This window comes from Orbilia oligospora, assembly GCF_000225545.1.
Source record: "Orbilia oligospora ATCC 24927 unplaced genomic scaffold scaffold00006, whole genome shotgun sequence".
Taxonomy (NCBI): domain Eukaryota; kingdom Fungi; phylum Ascomycota; class Orbiliomycetes; order Orbiliales; family Orbiliaceae; genus Orbilia; species Orbilia oligospora.
In genome coordinates, this window is record NW_011645563.1 from 1,887,242 (window position 1) to 1,904,926 (window position 17,685).

The window sequence follows — 17,685 nt, forward strand, 5'->3', positions numbered from 1 at the left end:
AATGTGGACATGTAAAAGGAACCCCAGATCTAAGAGGTCTGCTTCCTTCTAAATAAGGTTGTTTGGAATCTTCGGCATCGAGCTCGTGAATTTGAAGAGGCATCATACGATCTTTTCCGCTACAGTTATTTAAGGAGGATAGCAAGGGAATTGGAGCTCTAGATGTTGATCTAAAAAGTAGGAAGTGAATTGAAAGCGAAATTGCATCGGTATAAGTTACAAGGCTAGAAAAATCCCACAAAAGCCTTCGACTTTTAACTTTCTCCATTAAATTCAGTGTAGAAAGGCTTAATGCCTGTGGCGTAGTAGAGGTTGAGTAGCGCATGCTGTCATTCGCTTATGGGTTGACCCACCGTACCACCTTGGAAAAAGCCGCTTGGAAAACCTTGTGCAACCTCAGAGGTGTTTGATTCTGGTCAACGCGGCATTAGAAAACAAAAATTAACACGCGACTCAGGACGACACGTCTCAAACTTGGACTCGAAGAGAAAGCTCTCAAATATGTCCGAAGCAATTCAAGCACAAAATTACCGACCGATCGCACCTGCGCGTGCACCGAACTCCATCTTGGATGGCCTCAGCGATTGCGAGTTCGACCCCGATGTAGATGCTTCCGTAGAAGGCCAGTCTACTCTGATGGGTCCCATTAGGCATCCGCCAACTAATCAGCTCGTCCAGAAGAAGTATTTCAAGTTGATGGGTTCTGTGTAACTGTCTTAGGGTCGTGATCAATTTGTTCTGATGGTTAAAGGTAGTGGTGTTACACGTTTCATTTTAGAGCCCCGCGGGCCAAGCCTCCACGAATTCTTAGTTCGAATTTCCGAATTACTACTCAGAATACTTCGCAAGTGATATTGGTCGCCCGGAAGAGTCTACGTTTCTATCAAAGGAAAACAGTGCTCGAGAGTATATCTGTAGAAACTCAGCCAAATTTGGCCGCAGCCAGCAAAAACTGAAGCTGAGCGAAGATTATAGACAATCGACAAGATGTCTAGTCCATGTCTTTAAATCGTTCGAGCCGCCTGCTGATGATAATTTTAACGGCCAGCGTAACTTGAAGTCATCTATCTCAAGCTAACCTGACTTCTCCGAACCGACAAAGAGTCCTTCGTCTTCCTTTGAGCATCATGCTGGCCAAATGAGTGTACACTTGCGTTGTTTATCAAAACAAAATGGCGTTTGACCCAAAAGTCCACACAAAACCGAGCCACGATGCCCCGAGCCACTTTCGTCGACAAAGATGCACCGCCACCAAAACGAAATCATATTCGTTTTTGTGTGAGAACACACAGCACAAAACACAGAACAAAAATGTCTGGCTACGAGACTAGAAAGCCACTAGTCTTCATTAAGTATCATGCGCTTTCCGGAGAACGCCAGTGCAACGAAGGAGACCAGTAACCACCGCTAATTTGTTTAGAGTTACAAAGAGAAGGATAGTCGAATACGTTCCGAACTCAACTAATACTGATACAAGATATTGTTGGTGGACTCCTACGTTGCGAACGCTTCAGAGCTACCCCTAGACTATCCTAGTACTGAAAGCCATGTGCGTGCTATAGAATAACCCAATGCTATTTTTGACATTTTGATACTGCGCCGCGATACTTATCAAGAATTAACCGTACCCAATACCCTACAAGCGTGGAATATATAACTGATAGGGTTAACCCAGAAGAGTTCTGGAGAGAGCACAGTTGCTTTTGTTCATGCGGTTCGGTAAAAGCTCAGAACGTATAGATTAAAATAGGAAAAACAGTTTTACTGCCAAACAAAGTGCTACTCTTTGTGATGTCTGAGAACGAGACCATTTTACTGCGCTAATATAATGATAGGTAAAAAAGTAAGCTTAAGGATAGCAAGGAAGTTGCGTTTGATACATTAACTAGCTGTAATTTTAGTATATAACTACGTAAATGGTATTGAATATGGCTTGGTTAGCCCAAGCGACCTATAATCAATTCGGCTTGGTCATGAATTGGATATCTTCCTCATTGTGGATGTAAGAGACTCCGCGTAGCAGGGGACCTGTATGAAATGTTTCAGAATAACGTGGAGCAGCCGCTTTCCTAGCCACGGGCCTAGGAGAGTGTAAGGTCCGTGAACCAGTATTTTCCCGGATTTGGCCCCAAGATAGTATGCACAAGTGCCTGAAGTTATGTAGAATGAGTGAACCCTTGGTGAACCACTACCCTGGGCGGACTGGGTACTGGGTGTCTCGTCCTTACCTACTCGGGAGATATCCAAGTCTTTTCTTCACGGCTGGTACTTCCAAGCCGTACTCGAAACTGACGGTTCCATGCTCTTTTGGGGTTAAAGCTAGGGAGATACTGGTTTACCTTGCCTCCAATTCAGGCCGCGGTTCGGGAGTCCGTCATGACAGTATTAGATAACTCCCGATAATGACAGGCCAAATGGCTTCCATGCCTTTTAACTTGTTAACCTAGCCTGCATAGCAGCTGCAAGTTGGTCGGCTAATTACTACTATCCCACATGCCATATTGTAACGGCACGTTATTTATGCTGTTCGTAGAGCATAGCGTAGCTTAGATCAAAATTAATTCCCTTACTAATGGCGAAAATTATAGAATCGAACGTAATACTACTTAGATTTTATCTTGGTTCATGATTCTATTCGCCAGGCTCTACACCGATGGTAGTGTCCAGCTAAGCTTAAGTACTGTTGAGGTTCAGCACCATCTCCAGTCACACCCGCATACCGGATGGAAACGCGATATGAATACCGACGTCTCTTATTGACAGGTCAGGTTAGGAAATGCTTACTAGGTCTAGTCGGTGGTGAGTGGCGGGATATATAGGTGGCGATGGAGATGGTCATCGATAGTGCTATTTCACATTTGTTGATCGGTAGGTTTCTTTCAGTTGAGTTCCACCATGAACGAGATGAAGTAACCTTGCGAAGCTACCCTTTTCCCGCTTGCGGCTTGGGACAGAAATCCGACTAATCAATTAACCCACTAAACGAACGACCCCACCTGAAGCTCGGCTCGCTAGTTGAAGCCTAATATATAAGTGGTTTAGCCTCCGTCATTTTTGTTTTAGGATGAGCTTGGGCGCCGTGAACCTTCTTCCTCCTTTTCAGAAATCCTACCAATCTCCCGCCCCCGACGGAATCTATCATTATAACTCCATAAACACCGATCAGAACAACGTAAGACCTTTATAGCAGCTTCCTCAGGTGATTTGGAAGCTATCCAAATTTTGTTTTATTTTTGGGTGGCGTGGCGGTGGTGGTGGTGAACGTCGGCTGATATATATGTCAGTGATGGTGCTTCAGCTTCAACGGCTTCATCTTGATGATTGAGTGGTGTTGGGTGCGTGGTATTATAGAAACGCAAGTCTGTGTCTAGTGTCCGCGTCCGGTAGTTAAACCGCCGGGCGATCCGATCGGCGCCGCGAGGGTACGGTCGTCGACGCCAAGCCCGAGGACACCCTCACACAAACCGTTGCGCTACCCCCGACCTGTATACCTGGAAAATAAAATAGGCTTTATCAAATAAAATAAGCTTTGTAAAATAACAGGGACTTTTGCCCAGAAGATAGGATTTTATTCTATCTATCCTGCCATAAAGTCCATCAGATGGACAGGATGGAGTAGGATGGAATTGTGTTTTCCCTGATATAAGCTAATTAAGCTAAGGCATTCTTGCATGAAGCTGCCACCAGTAATCGAACCTAGGTTTAGTTCGAGCAATTATAGACTTTCCGTACGTTTACCTTCCTTTATAGCTTTAACGCCACCTTTTACATCACGAAATCATACCATAAGAAAGGTTTTTGAGTAAAAGTAAAGTTTCATTGCTAAACTTGCTATGCAGAAAGCAGCCAAACGGGGAACACGTGGGTAAGAAGCATCCAGAGATTAAAAGCTTGGAGGAAATATAAAGTTCGGATCCAGAGAGCTAGTTAGAGGCTTTGTCTAACAGGGAACCCAAGAAAACGAACTGGTGGACCCTCACTAGTATTTCCGAGAAATCGCGGCGCAAAACAGCATCAGTACCCACTATGGTACATGAGACCTAACCATAATTCACAAAGTTCGCTTAACTACAAATAATTGTGTTTCCCCTCCGCCAGGGACCCGCGGAAGCTTCAGGATTTTTCAACCAGAAGAATTTTCTCAAAACATGCACAAACTCGAAACTCCCATGAGATGTCGGGCTGATATTTATGCTTTATTCTATTTCTGCCCGTAGTTATCATGCTTCTAACTTCAAGGGTAATCGCTAACAGAATGTCACCAAGCAGCGACCAGGATTTTGTCCGTCCAACGACGGAAACGGAGCCTGGTGGCACGAACCACTTCGAATGTGATCAATTTGGTGTCAACCGTATTGTACAATTATTTTCACCCTATAATGTCCGTCCAACGATGGAAAGGAAACCTGGTGGCACAAAACATCCCGAATTTGATTAATTTGGTGTCTGCCGTACCGTACACTTATTTACACCCTATAATCCCCTCCTACTTTTAAAAAGGAGTTCCTACAAGATGGATATTTAAATTCCACGTTTGAATATCGTTGAACGTAGTACAAAGTCCGTCGCTTCAGAATAAGAAGTTCGCTTGGCCTTACCCAAGAACTGTCAATCGAATACCAGCTAGCGGTCATGGGCAACCCAGCGATAAATCTCAACTCCCGCAATAGAAGGGTAGGGATTGGAGCGCTCGCTGCTACCTTTTTCCTTTGCTACTTCTCCTGGTCCAATATATTTCACTCTTATCACTACCCTTCAGTACCTCATCCAACTACATCATCTCCAGGTTTTTTGCCTATCGAAGATGCTCTGAAATTTTGCGAAAATCGGCGATGGGAGATATGGCGACACCGCTCGAGGCGACGCAAGGTTTACGATCTCATTCTCGTCAACACCGAAATAGACTGGCTTGAAATCCGTTTAGGACAAATGTACGACCAGGTTGACTACTTTGTCATCCTCGAAGCAAACTTGACCTTCCAGGATACACCTAAGCCTCTCTTCGTGCAAGAGAGTTGGGACCGCTATGAGAAATACCATAGCAAGATGATTCGCCATACACTCAACATTAAGGGCGTCAAGTTTGAGAATACCTGGGATCGCGAGAAGTTCTCCAGAAATGCTATGTACGATCAAGTCGTCCCTTATCTCAAAGGGCGGCAAGCACCCAACATGGGCGACGTCATTCTCGTCTCAGACGTCGATGAGATACCCCGGCCCTCCACCCTTACAGCATTACGCAATTGCAAATTCCCGAAAAAGCTATCCCTTCACAGCGATATGTACTACTATGGCTTCCAATGGCGCAAGCGGGGAGACTGGGCATTCCCGCAGGCGACATACTACGACGGAAATAACACGGTTCGGCCAGACGACCTCCGCGGGACCGCCGACTCGCACTTATACAGAGCAGCGTGGCACTGCAGCTATTGCTTCTCGACCATTGGCGAATTTGTTAAGAAGCTCAACAGTTTTTCGCATGCCGAGCTAAACCGCGATACTTTCAAGGACACCCAGCAGATATTGCAGCATGTGAGGGATGGGATTGACTTATATAACCGGGAAGGAGAACAATACGATCGTATTGAGAACAATTCTGATGTGCCAGAATTCTTGAAGGAGAACAAGGAAAAATACCTTTATATGTTTGATCGGGATCCCGAGAACGCGAACTTCGTGGATTTGCAATATTTGGAAGAATCCACTGACATTGAGACAACTACTGGCAGCTGAAAATGTATTGAGACACCATATTGAGCCTAACGTAGCGCACAGACCTACGAGCAACACCAGCGCGGTGAGATATTTTTGTTTTTTTGGGAGTAATGGATTATGGCAGGAGCTAAAGGAGTTTTAACTACAAGAACAATACAAGATATCTGTACTTCTCTTTTGACAAAAAGCGTGTTGAGGTTGTTGTCATACCGCCATGCTTCTGGGCTGGTGCTGTTAATCAACAACTCGGCCATAATATCCTTCTACCACCTCCAAATTTCGGTCAAAGACCTAGTTGAAGCGTCTGCAGGAACACCGTCTAGATGCAAGACTATCAAGTCTCAGTTGTGGTAGTTGTATATGTATAAATTTTCTTACCATGTATATAATACAGTACATACAATTTGTGCCTGTAAAAGCCAAACTTTCTTTAGTTCAGAGTATCTTTCTTGTATATCTAATCCGGCGGGTTGAGAAGACTCCGAAAATCGAGAGTTGGCGTAGCATTTAAAGGTTTGGAATGTTAAATTGCAACAGGCTTGAATTCAGGCTCGAAGCTCCTAAAATGTGCTGTGTTGTATCTATCGTATCACAAATATCAATGGGCGGCTCCAGTTTACGAGATCAGTTTGGAGCTAATTCTGTGCAACTTGAGGCGTATTCGGGACTCGCTGGTAGAGCAGGAGCTTCTCATTTTTTGCTGGGAGGATAATCCCGGTTGATAAAACGGTAGGACTCGCACTTCCTGGCTAGTCCACAAGTTCTGCTGGCGAAAAGGAGTGTTTCCCTATCGATAGTATGGCGGCTTACAACGCAAAACTCCTTTGGTGCAAGCACACCGTCTGGATACGAGACTAGTTCTTAGATACCATTCGAACCTAAAAATGACTGTTACCTTTAATAGTTGCAATTCCTTTCGCCTGTAATACTTGACATGGTTTGTGTTTGATGGCACTCGATTTGCGACAGATACGTAGTATGTATCCATAGTAACAGCGCAAATGGTATTATTGAATAACAGTCAGCACCACCCGACACCACCCAACACCACTAGATTCTACTAGATTCTAGTAGGTCCCAGCAGGTCCTAGTAGGTTCCAGTAGGTTCCAGTAACTTCTAGTAGATTCTAGTAGCTTCTAGTAGATTCCAGTAGATTTCAGTAGCTTCTAGTAGCTTCTAGTAGATTCTAGTAGGTTCCGCTAGTTTCTACTAGATTGTACTAGATTGTACTAGATTTCACTGGATGCCATTGGATGCCACTTGACGCTAGTTAATACTATTGAACTCCAATAGGTTCTATTCTTTTTAAAACAAGTTATCATTTCCAATTACAACATAAAAACTAAGCACTCAAAGCTATGAACTTGAATTAAAGTTGATATATATATTATATATTGAAATTGCTGTCATACTCAATATAGTATGAAACTCACCCGACCTTAGCTCAGGCTTCATCCAAATAGACTTGTCACCGATGATTTGTTCAGATACTTTCTACGATACGTAAAAATTTACGCCTACTTCAGCCAACCGAAATAGTGAATTGAAGCGATTGGCAACCCATTTTAGTTGTTGCACGCACCCAATCTCGCACCGAGTTCTATGGCTCAAGTTTGGATATACCCGGTCTGATCAGCTGACAAGCAAGTCCGGTGTTATATTCAATAAGCTCTTCCGGGATAGAGAGTAAGATTGATTTCAAAGAGGGAGAAGTCAGTCCCACCCCCCCACGTACGAACAATGACATGCGAAGTGCAATCCTATATTTCAACCTCATATATACTCATATCCAAATCTCTTCGTGGGCTCCTTCCGGATTAAAGGTCCTTGGTAATCCACCTTTCAAACTGGAAGAAATATATGTGACGAATAATCGACCAGCACAGTCTGCGATTGAAATTGGGAAGTTACCGTTGAACATTAGGTATGAGATTTATCGGTGCTTATTTAACCATTCGGAACCTGAACCTGTTGTTACTATTAGAGATATATTGAAGACCCCAGGGGGGTGGGTCTCTAGTATTGAGAACCGTAAGTTTCTTAAACGGAAGTTGCTGTTAGAGATATATTGAGGCTCCCACAAGTTTCTTGAATCGAAGTTGAGGAGCGATTATTTCTCTCTTGCTAGGTATATACTTATTTTGTATACAACATCAATAAAATATTAAAGCCTGTCGTTCTGTGCTACTAATAAGTAAGCTAGTTCAGGTTTAGTCTGAAGAGGTTATATGTCCTCAGGCGGGGATCGATTCTACCTGTGTCGCGAGGAACGCCAAATATACCAGACATACTATTCAGGACGTTGAAATATGGCTACACATTGCATTGGTGCTCACGATAAACTGATGGCGGTAACCCCGTGCCAAGGGACGAAGCCGGCCCAAGGAATGTGCAGGGTTGCTGCGACGGTGGTGGCGATAAGGGCAATGCGGAAGTTACGGGGGTTACGGAGGTGACGGGGGTCTGTTGTCGAGGGCCAGCATGCAGCATTGCTAAGGTGCGCGCAGGGGACCCTTGGTAATAGCCGCCTGCAAGTGGAGGTTTATAACGTTTACACGTGCACTGCAGCTGGTCAACACAGCGCGATTGAATTCGTCATATTCATTCATTCATTCATTCATTCATACAATGATTGAATCTACGGGAAAGGTTCAAAGGACGTTGCACCCCTCACCTCTTTCCAACCCGGTCATAATATCCTGTTCTGCTCACCCCGTCGCAAAATTTACCCTCTTCATTATTTAATGTAGTATTTATTTCTAGTGCCAAGCCTATCAATATAAAGGTTATAGACTGTCTTATGTACCTATTAAGTAAGTGCTTATTTATTACGGTTACCGCAGCTCTAAAACAAGGGCATAAAGACTGCGTACGCCGAGGCGCCAATTAATGGAATCAAGTGTGAAAGCAGTCTCGAAACTAGAACAGCCGTGTGGAAGTGGAAGGTACTGCTGGATTGTAGAAAAATACAACTGCTACAGAAACTCAAACTAGAGTTATTGAGGGCGAGGAAAAGGATAGACAATCTCGTAGAAGAAAAGATGGCCTGAAGTTGTACCAATCGGTAGGGCACCATTTCGAAAGCATGCAGATACCATTCGAAAGGTTGGAGGAACAATAGAATGCCTTGATATACCTCCAGTTGTACCCCCCAACACAGAGCATTCAATTCTTCATGGCCACCGTAAACACTCCCACCTCCATCAAACGAATAAAAATCATCATCAATTATCCATATCATTCCCATCTCCGGCAATCACTAAGCTACATCCATCCATCCATCCATCCGCCTACCCGCCCAACTGCTGCTATTGCCGTCCAGTCAGTCTGAAAAAGGCTCTAATTACTATTTTGTGCGACAAATTCCCCCGGGAACGAAATATCCTTGCTTCGAGAACGCCTGCGATTTCCTCCTAGTATGTGTGTGGTGTGATCCTTTCCACCAAACCAGATTTCCCCTCCTTTCGTTCGTCAAAAAACTAACATAGGTCTATATCGAAAGGTCGCGTAACGACAAACGGGTCTTTAGGGCCCGGAGTCCCCCTCCTCTTTGTGCCTGCCCCTGTTCAATTCGATTCAATTCATTGCTGGGTATGGGAAACTCTCGTTGCTCCTGTTTATAGCCTCTTGACTGACTCTTTAAGCCAACTCTAGGAACTCACTCTCAACTCGAACACCGGCCAGGGTCTTTCACCGGCAGCCTCTATTCTCACCGAACTCTCTCTGCCTCTCTTTTTTGTTTTTTTTCGCTTTTCCACTATCGATCTCAAATGTCGACCGGCCAGGGTCGCTCAGGCCCGGCCAACCCAGCAGAACGAGATAAACCTAAGAGGGGCAAACACAAACCGCGTGTTACAAAACACCGGCGCTCAAAGGATGGCGTCCTCCCTGCGGGTCACGCAACTTCCAAATTATTGAGACTCCGATTGGAAGAGAGGGTTGGCTCTACGACCGAATCCAATTTTGTAGAACCTTTGTCAGTTAATGAATTTGACAAATCTTCGATCCGGCTTAAGGCTCGAAAGGGCCTCGACGGACGGAGATACTTAGAGCTCAACTGTCCGATGCCTACGAGTACAAATGCAGAGCAGAAAGGCTTCCTCAAGTTTGTCGCGGGTACCGAAGGATGCAGTATCTTTTGTCAGCCCATCACCGGATCTTGTTCGGAATTCCCGGATTGGGACAGCCCCTTCGAATATAAATGGGTCAGGATTCGTATCGACTACTGGGCCGTTAGATATGAGGGCCCTTCCCCTGCAGAGCGCTCTCCGGTAGATGATCCCTTAAGAGCTATCGACTACACCATTTTCGACAGGATTGTCACGAGATCCGATAAATTCCCGGGTGCCACAAGATTGTACATCGTGACCAAGGCGTACAAATCCCTCGTGGATTTCCTCAAAAACTTCGAAAGACTCGCCCCGGTTGATCCCTTTGTAAAACCATCCGATAGCGAGCTGCAACAGAGAGGACTCGTACGACCAGATACCAAACGTTAACTGGGGGGCAGCTTCGGGTGGTTCTTATAGTGAATATTATCGGAAAATATAACAATTAATACTTACACATGGTCTCGTTCCTAGCTTACGCAGAAAACCCCGTCGTTTATGATATTGTAGCTTGGCGTTGAACATGTTATGATAATAGTAGTAGTAGTAGTAGTAATAGTAGTAGTAGTAGTAGCAGTAGTAGTAGTAGTACTCTAGTAGAGAGGCCCGACTCTCAAGCAATGCCCGGCATGAACGACCAAGCTTTGAAGACGCAGTCTTCCAAAGCAAGGCAGGGTGCTCGCTTGATATCAGGAGGGCTTATAATTAAGCGCCGACGCAGGTGGCCTACAGGTATACAACATGACAATCAATTTTTTTTGTTTCGATGGAATCTTGAATAAGATTGCATTATAATAAAGCTTCTAAATATCCCCACCACCTTCCTTTTTTCATCTCCTGCTCCTTCTCCCACCATCATCTTCCTCTCATCGCCCCTTCTCCCCCCTTTCATCATCGTCGTCACCATCGTCATCATCATCATCTCCCTCTACTCCTCCTTCTCCCTCTTAGGCGTAGGGTATCACACATCGCGAATTAGTGGATAGACGCCTCGAACTTTTTGCTCCGCTGTCTTGTTTGGTTAGGGTGAATCAGGGTACCCGCTTGTTGGCTCCTTTTATACCTATCCTCGCACTAGCAACGGCAAGATTTTGGATAAAAATATATAACCGAGATACCAGATAGATTCTGAGGCCGCAGACCTTTATACTAACTTGGTAAACAGTCTAATTTAGTAAGCTATATAGTAGTATTTTTGATTTTGGTATTTTTTCTTTATAACTAACAATATATATAGCGCCGATGTATTTGGAAGAGGCTAACAGTGCGACTATATAGGTAAGGGATAAAAGCCGACCGAGGATCTTCATAGTGGAAATTTGAACAGATGCCAATAGTGCTTCGCCAGGGGAGACGTGTACGCTATCCGAAAATTAGTATACGGATGCAGGGCCCTGGGGAATACCAATGATAAATGTATATATATACATTCGGCTTCAGGATACAACTACAAAATACAGGTTTAGGGATATTTATTTTTCGTAGAAATCTATATGAAAAGATCCTTAGACCCTGAAGGTTATATCTCGGGTCGAATAGATTTGTTTTTTTTTCTGCATCGCCATGCCCGGGCCCGCAAGTAGCTACGACAGGGTAAATGGGAAGTAGTCGAGTTTATGCCGTTAATTGGTATATTTTCGCCCCACCGTTAAATTTAATTCTACCCACCCGATAAAAAGAAATTAATCAATCCACAGGTTCCATTTTCGTTTATTCCTGGTATATCTTCACAACGAATGCGCCTCGCAGTTGGCCTATGTTTCCTAAAAGATATCTGGTCTGTGCATACCTAGGTACCTTTGTAAATCTAATGTCCAAAAGCACAGTCAATAGACTTTCAGCAACGTTCTGTCACGCGTCATCTAGATTCGGAGTCTATTCTCGACACTTCAGATTCACTGACCCGGGAGTTGGTATCGTTTACTTGTAGAATTCACTATTTTTAAAGCGGCAGAACTAAAATACATGGCTGGCTCTTGTAATAGACGCGGCTAGTTGATGGCCCAGTGTTACTATAGTCAATTAATTAGGTATGCCCCAGAATGACTCGCGTAGATACCCAACCTACTTTGGCAAGTTTCCGGGCCGTTATCATTGTAGAATATACGCCACAAGTATATTTCTATCGCTCAAAACCACTATCTCAGGCCCCATTTGCGGTCATACATGTACTGGCTTTCAAAGCCCACATCTGCTGAGGTAGGCAAAAAATTTGTATAACATATATAACTCCCAGCCAGCATACTTATCACAGTTTTATATATACCGCCATCGCATAACCCCTAACCTCGATTCCAACCCCATCTAGATATTATCGATTTATCGCCGTTATACATAGGTAATTTCAACATAATATGAGGCTAGACTACTCGCTAACGAAAATGTCTACGATGCGCGCGACTTGTGTTTTGTCTCGTGCCCAGCTTGTGTTGCAAAACGAGAATGTCGCGAATCTAGTTAGTAAACATCAAGATATTGAAATAGTCTTGACACTAAACTAGCTTAGCTCTTGATGAAAAGCTGCCCCGGTTTGGAATTCTCGGGGAGAAAAAGTCAAGTTTCTCTATTCAGGGGGACATACTCATCTTCAACTGTTTAATAGATTTAAAGCCAAGGTTGCAATTGACGGTGTTGGGCGCACTGCTAACTCGCCAATGAGAGCGACTGGCAGCGACTGGCAGCCAATGAAAACGAGTGGCAGGGAATGACAACCGATGAGAGCCATAGCGGGAACATTAGACATTTACAGTTTATATGGAACTTCATCACATATTAAAACATAAAGATAGTTGAACGAGGACGGCGACCGAGCGTATGTTATAAATACATCGCGATCAGTCCGCGCATCAACTTAGTTCTCAATCTAATTGAACAGCTAAGGGGTTGGGGAGTTGGGGAGTTTCTTTTTTTACCAGTTAATACTAGTTATATTAGGACGTTGTTACCATTTCAAATCTATTGGTTCATTGAAATATATACATATCTCTATTAATTAATATTAAAGATTTTGAATTATAGATAGAGGCGGGAGCCTAGGACGAAGTGTGACTATGTTAAGGCCAATTTAGGCCTATGGTAATAGAGTAGTGTAATTGCCCATCACATGAGATGGCTGTCTAGTATTTTATTTGAAGTATAATTTTGGTGTATGGTAGTGCAGTCGCAGTCGTCGAGGTTCGAGAATTTACCAAATAAATGGGATGAAAAGGTATGGGCACTGCTTGCTGTACTCAACCCAATCCTATATTCACGAAGGCATTAGCGGATGCAGCGGAAACGCGAATTTGATTGACTAATAATGCTTACATCACCGTATTTAGCTTTGCATCTCTGAATATCACGGGCGGCTCTATGAACTTCAACGCATCTATATGCATATGGTCTTGTTAGCAAAGCTCTCGATATCCCTGCCGTCCTACAACGAGCTCGCGGGACTAAGCGAAGTTTACAAATACAGCATCCATAGGTGAGCGAATACGTACGTGAAGAAGACCGGGAAAAAGTAAGGGAACGGCGATGAAAACCCCGTATTGATTGCCCAGGCAAGAGCCATAATGATATCAACGGTGTAATGGATCTTACGGGCCCACCGGTCTAAAGGAATATCGTTAGCAATCGAACATTAGATAGTTTGATTCTGAACGTACACCATCCACTAGTTAAGAGAGTGCTTCCGTTCTTGCACTTAATAAAAGTCGGGTTTTCAATATATCTCCATGGAAGGGCCGGGAACCGTTTATAATCAACGAATACTCCTGCTTGTTGTTTGCGAAAGTTGTTCTTTTGGCTGTTGCAGGTATCCCAGACGTAGTAAGCGCAGAGGAGAGTGATGAAGAGAATCGCTTGATATCCGAATGACCAGTTATATTCTGCTGGATTATGTTTCGCCAGCCAAAGGGTACAGTGATGATACGTGAACGGGACGCCAGCCATAGTCCAAAAGATTAACATGAAGCCCCACTTCTCGTAGAACATATCCCTGTATTCAAAACAATCAGTCACTGAGCATATCGCGCGATAAAGTAACTCCTTACCAAGTGGTGACGATGCATTCCTCGCCCTTGGAACACGCGTTGGTGTACAAAAAATGAGCAAGAACAATGAACCAGACCTGGGGACTAACGTAGCCATAGTCCTGGTATTGCTTGACAGCTGTGCTGGCAGTGGTTAGGAATAAGAAGAACCATGGCAATCGGACTTCAAAGAACATTTTCATGTCGATAATTCCAATTCTTGGATTCAGTTCAGCACCCATGAAGAAGTCGTACAAGAACGAACCGGTCATACGATGCTGAATGCCTGGACCTCTAACAAAGGTTGAAAAATAGGCTATGATAGAAACGGCGAAACCAGAAATGATGGCTACAGACGTAATAGGACCAATCTCTTCAATGAAGGTCTGCAGGGGAAATATGTCAAAGTAGTGAAGAAAGGCGAAAGCGCCGCAGGTAAACCAGAAAGTAGAATAAGCATTACAGAAGTAAGTTAGTCTTTTACCCCCGAGGGACGGAATCGCGTTCCCTTTTGTGTAAACGCCAGGCAGAGTGACATAGAGGATACCCTGAGCGATCAGAAAGCCCCAGTAAATAGCAAACGCCTTGGTGCTGGGATAAGCGCCCTACGCGATATATCAATAAGCGTGAATTAGCATGCTTATTTAAGGTCTCGGTCTTAGATTCGCGGCGAGGTTGCGCAAGAGACAAGCCTTGGATACAATGCTTTTGTATCGTATATATATGGATGAGATTGGATTGCTAATACGAACTTCCTTGACAAGTGCGAACATGTGCTTGACAAAATCAAACCAGGACTGGCCTTTTTCTGGAGTTGGGAGTTTCCCGTCGTAGTATTCTTGGCCGATCCACATATACCACATGAGAAGCGGGAACCCCACCATCATGGCAGTGACCCCTGGCGTGCCGCCAAAGTGAAAATGATCAATTTTGTCATCGCTATGTGTGTGGACCGCTTCTGGGCTGTCGTAAACCTTGGTAACCTTCTTGACGGACGACATTAGGCGTTTGCGACCGAGTTTTTCGTAAACAATATAATCGCTAGATTTCCACTCTGAGTCAACCCCATCACGCCGCATGCACAAATCAATCGCACAATACAAATTAGGGATTTCGTACTATAGTGTGATTCCTGTTTATTTTATAAGCTCGATTGGCAATTGGTCGGGGCTGGGGAAGCCAAAAACTCGCCAACAGACGAAAAATAACTGCTTATAAGAAAAAGCAACGTTCCGCTCTTAAGAAGAAAAAAATATAGGGAGAGAAAGACAACAAAATGGGTCAGCCAGCGGTGTCATGATTATTTATCAGAGCAGACAGCTTGAAGTTTTTGAGATTTTCGGTACAGGGCCATTCCTCGGCGCCGTGGCCTCCGCGGGAAATTATCACGAAATGAAACGAGCGAACGCCACCTTCCAGGGTGCCAGATGGGCCACTCAGGTCGCAAACCACCGCGCGTGGTAACGTGAGGATGTTGAATGCTCGATAGATAGACGATGATAAGCATTAAGAACCATTTATAACGTATTTTTTTGCGAAACGATTTAGATCTTCTTCATGTCTTTATTTTCGCGTCCGGACGTCCTTGGTTTTGCATTTTTCACGCTATCAGACTAAATTCATAAGACTATAGGCCGACATGATCTCGTTGGTACCAGACAACACGAAGTACATGGCCGACACGACCTTGCGAGCCTGCAGTTATTTCTTCGAAATTTCCTCTGCTTACGGCGATTCGGATCCCGAGGTCAGGACACTTAGAGTGGAGCTGCCTGATAAATGTTCTAGCTTGCAAAAAAAGATACCTTGAGACCTCAAGAGTATGCCCAGACTTGGATTCGATTCGAGGCTAGCCCAGACTAGTTAACAAACAAGCTTTGTTGCATTTTACGATATACGATAAACGAGCAACATTTGGTACCCAACACAGGTTAGACTCAATCTCGGCACTGCCGAGATTTCGTTTGATGAGAAGCCACAAATGATATCCTTCACCTTTGCCCAAGATATTCTGTCAAGCGTGGCTTCCATGCGCCACACTGAGGCTAGTGCCTGTGGCATTAAACGTGCGGTTCCTAGCTCGGTTCATGCTCATCCCAGTAAGCCTTTTCTCTCCTGCCTTAGTCACCGTCCGAGAAGCGAACGTGACACAGAGGCGGGATTCGACGAGGTGGACGAGGAAAGGATTCTCATTAAAACTGTCAGGATGAGATGGACGCGTTCACTTTAAATTTGAACTGTAAGAAGCAACCACGCCCAGCCCCGGGAAGTATATTGGTTGGGCTTCACCGAAGAAAAAATGGGAGAAGGATAGGCCGGATCCTAGATGAACTGCGATACTAGGTATGAGACTGGTATGGGGGACGATTTCGAATGACCAGGCTGGGTTAATTCCCGAGATGGAGGAGATTCCTTTCCATTCAGACATACACATGCCAATTCAAGCTGTATTTTACATATCAGGTAGTCATCACATAAAAATTAACTGAACACATATACAACAGATTTAGAACGGTTGAGCCGCGGCAGTACCTCTGCAGCTGGACCTGGAGCCTAAATGTTATTTTACCCTGCCCTTTCCCTGCGCCTGGTCTCGAGGCTAGCTATTATACTGGTTTTATGACGTTATATATGATGCGTTTCTTTGGAATTCGGAATCTTATCAGTTAAATCAATTTAGCCAAGTTAATTAACCTCAAAACCGCTGTTTGAAGCCGCATTTACCTAGTGAAAATTCTTTGAGGGGGTATCAATATATCATCGGTAAGCAGGCTCGAGCTCTGGTGTACCCAGCTTTGATCTCATTATTGCTTATCAGAAAGCTCATACGCATCCTTACAAGCCTGCAGGCTTATAGCTTCCAGTGGATGGGACAATGCATCGCACTACCGTCGCTCTCGAGGATGAATTAATCAAACAGAAAACGCGAGTCGGCTAGGTTCGTTCCGAACGGCTTGCATTGCAAAAGGTAGCAGAAAGCAATTTCTCCCAACGCTAGGAAGTTTTAAATGTACCCAAAGGAATTCAAGATTGCGCCTCTCCGCTGTTTTTAGCAGCCAGGAATAGTTCAGTTCTCCTCAAAAAAAAAAAAGCAATAAAAAACCGAAGCGCCGATACAGTCAGGAATGGCAAGGGCACTTCCTTATTGCACTTAGGACAGCCCCTAAATCGACACATATAAAAGCTGGAATCCCGTCACGGTACCTGTTGCACCAAGCAATTACATCATCTCTCCGCGCACGGAAAAAGTATAATGATGGGAACTTTCATCAACGGCTGAAATGCCCCGAAGGTCATTCACCGCGCAAATGATGCGAACGGCCGGTCTAGCAGCTTTCCATTGGATTTTACAAGATAAGTAGCATGAATGTATTGATTAATCCCAAAGACCATCCGCTCTCAAAATAAGGCTGTCCGATAGCTATATAGGTCTTGCCCATTAATCACAGCTTTTCGTCTCCCTTGATAGCCGCTTCGAGCAAATCAAGCGGGAGTCTCATTCTCTAGTCCTTTCGAATTTCGCCTCCACCGAGGCCATACCGGCCACAGTCAAAACTAAATTATTAGTTCAAGTAACCTTTGATAGAGTATGGGGTAGTACATACGACCATTGAAGTCAAGCCGGCACAGCCTTCCAGACATCCTTTTGCTTCTGCCAAAACCTCACTATCCCACCCAGCCGACTCCAATTTCTCAACATTTGAATCCCATTTGTCAACGCTTTGATGCATTATTTTCCCGGTTTCGTCTATTGCCTCCTGTAGTGAATACCCGCTCCTTCAAACCTTGATAACGACGTTGCTTTTGGCACTGTAAGTCTAATTTTCCAATAAGTTAGTATTTAGGC

At 44.3% G+C, this 17,685-nt stretch overlaps 4 protein-coding genes across 4 annotated transcripts; 3 read left to right on the plus strand and 1 right to left on the minus strand.

The window, feature by feature from the left end:
- Positions 1-501: 501 nt before the first annotated feature.
- AOL_s00006g556 (uncharacterized protein) lies at positions 502-711 on the plus strand (the record flags this gene model as incomplete). The annotated part of the gene is made up of 1 exon (XM_011119865.1): positions 502-711. The coding sequence occupies one exon, from the start codon at positions 502-504 to the stop codon at positions 709-711; it is 210 nt and encodes a 69-aa protein (XP_011118167.1).
- Positions 712-4,632: 3,921 nt separating this feature from the next.
- On the plus strand, positions 4,633-5,733 carry AOL_s00006g557 (uncharacterized protein; the record flags this gene model as incomplete). Its single annotated transcript, XM_011119866.1, has 1 exon — positions 4,633-5,733. One exon carries the CDS (start codon positions 4,633-4,635, stop codon positions 5,731-5,733), a length of 1,101 nt encoding a protein of 366 aa, XP_011118168.1.
- A 3,753-nt stretch (positions 5,734-9,486) lies between these two features.
- AOL_s00006g558 (uncharacterized protein) lies at positions 9,487-10,215 on the plus strand (the record flags this gene model as incomplete). The annotated part of the gene is made up of 1 exon (XM_011119867.1): positions 9,487-10,215. The coding sequence occupies one exon, from the start codon at positions 9,487-9,489 to the stop codon at positions 10,213-10,215; it is 729 nt and encodes a 242-aa protein (XP_011118169.1).
- A 2,794-nt stretch (positions 10,216-13,009) lies between these two features.
- Positions 13,010-14,839, minus strand: AOL_s00006g559 (uncharacterized protein; the record flags this gene model as incomplete). The annotated part of the gene is made up of 6 exons (XM_011119868.1): positions 13,010-13,066; positions 13,132-13,192; positions 13,308-13,419; positions 13,473-13,804; positions 13,860-14,443; positions 14,591-14,839. 6 exons carry the CDS (start codon positions 14,837-14,839, stop codon positions 13,010-13,012), a joined length of 1,395 nt encoding a protein of 464 aa, XP_011118170.1.
- Between the last annotated feature and the right edge of the window lie 2,846 nt (positions 14,840-17,685).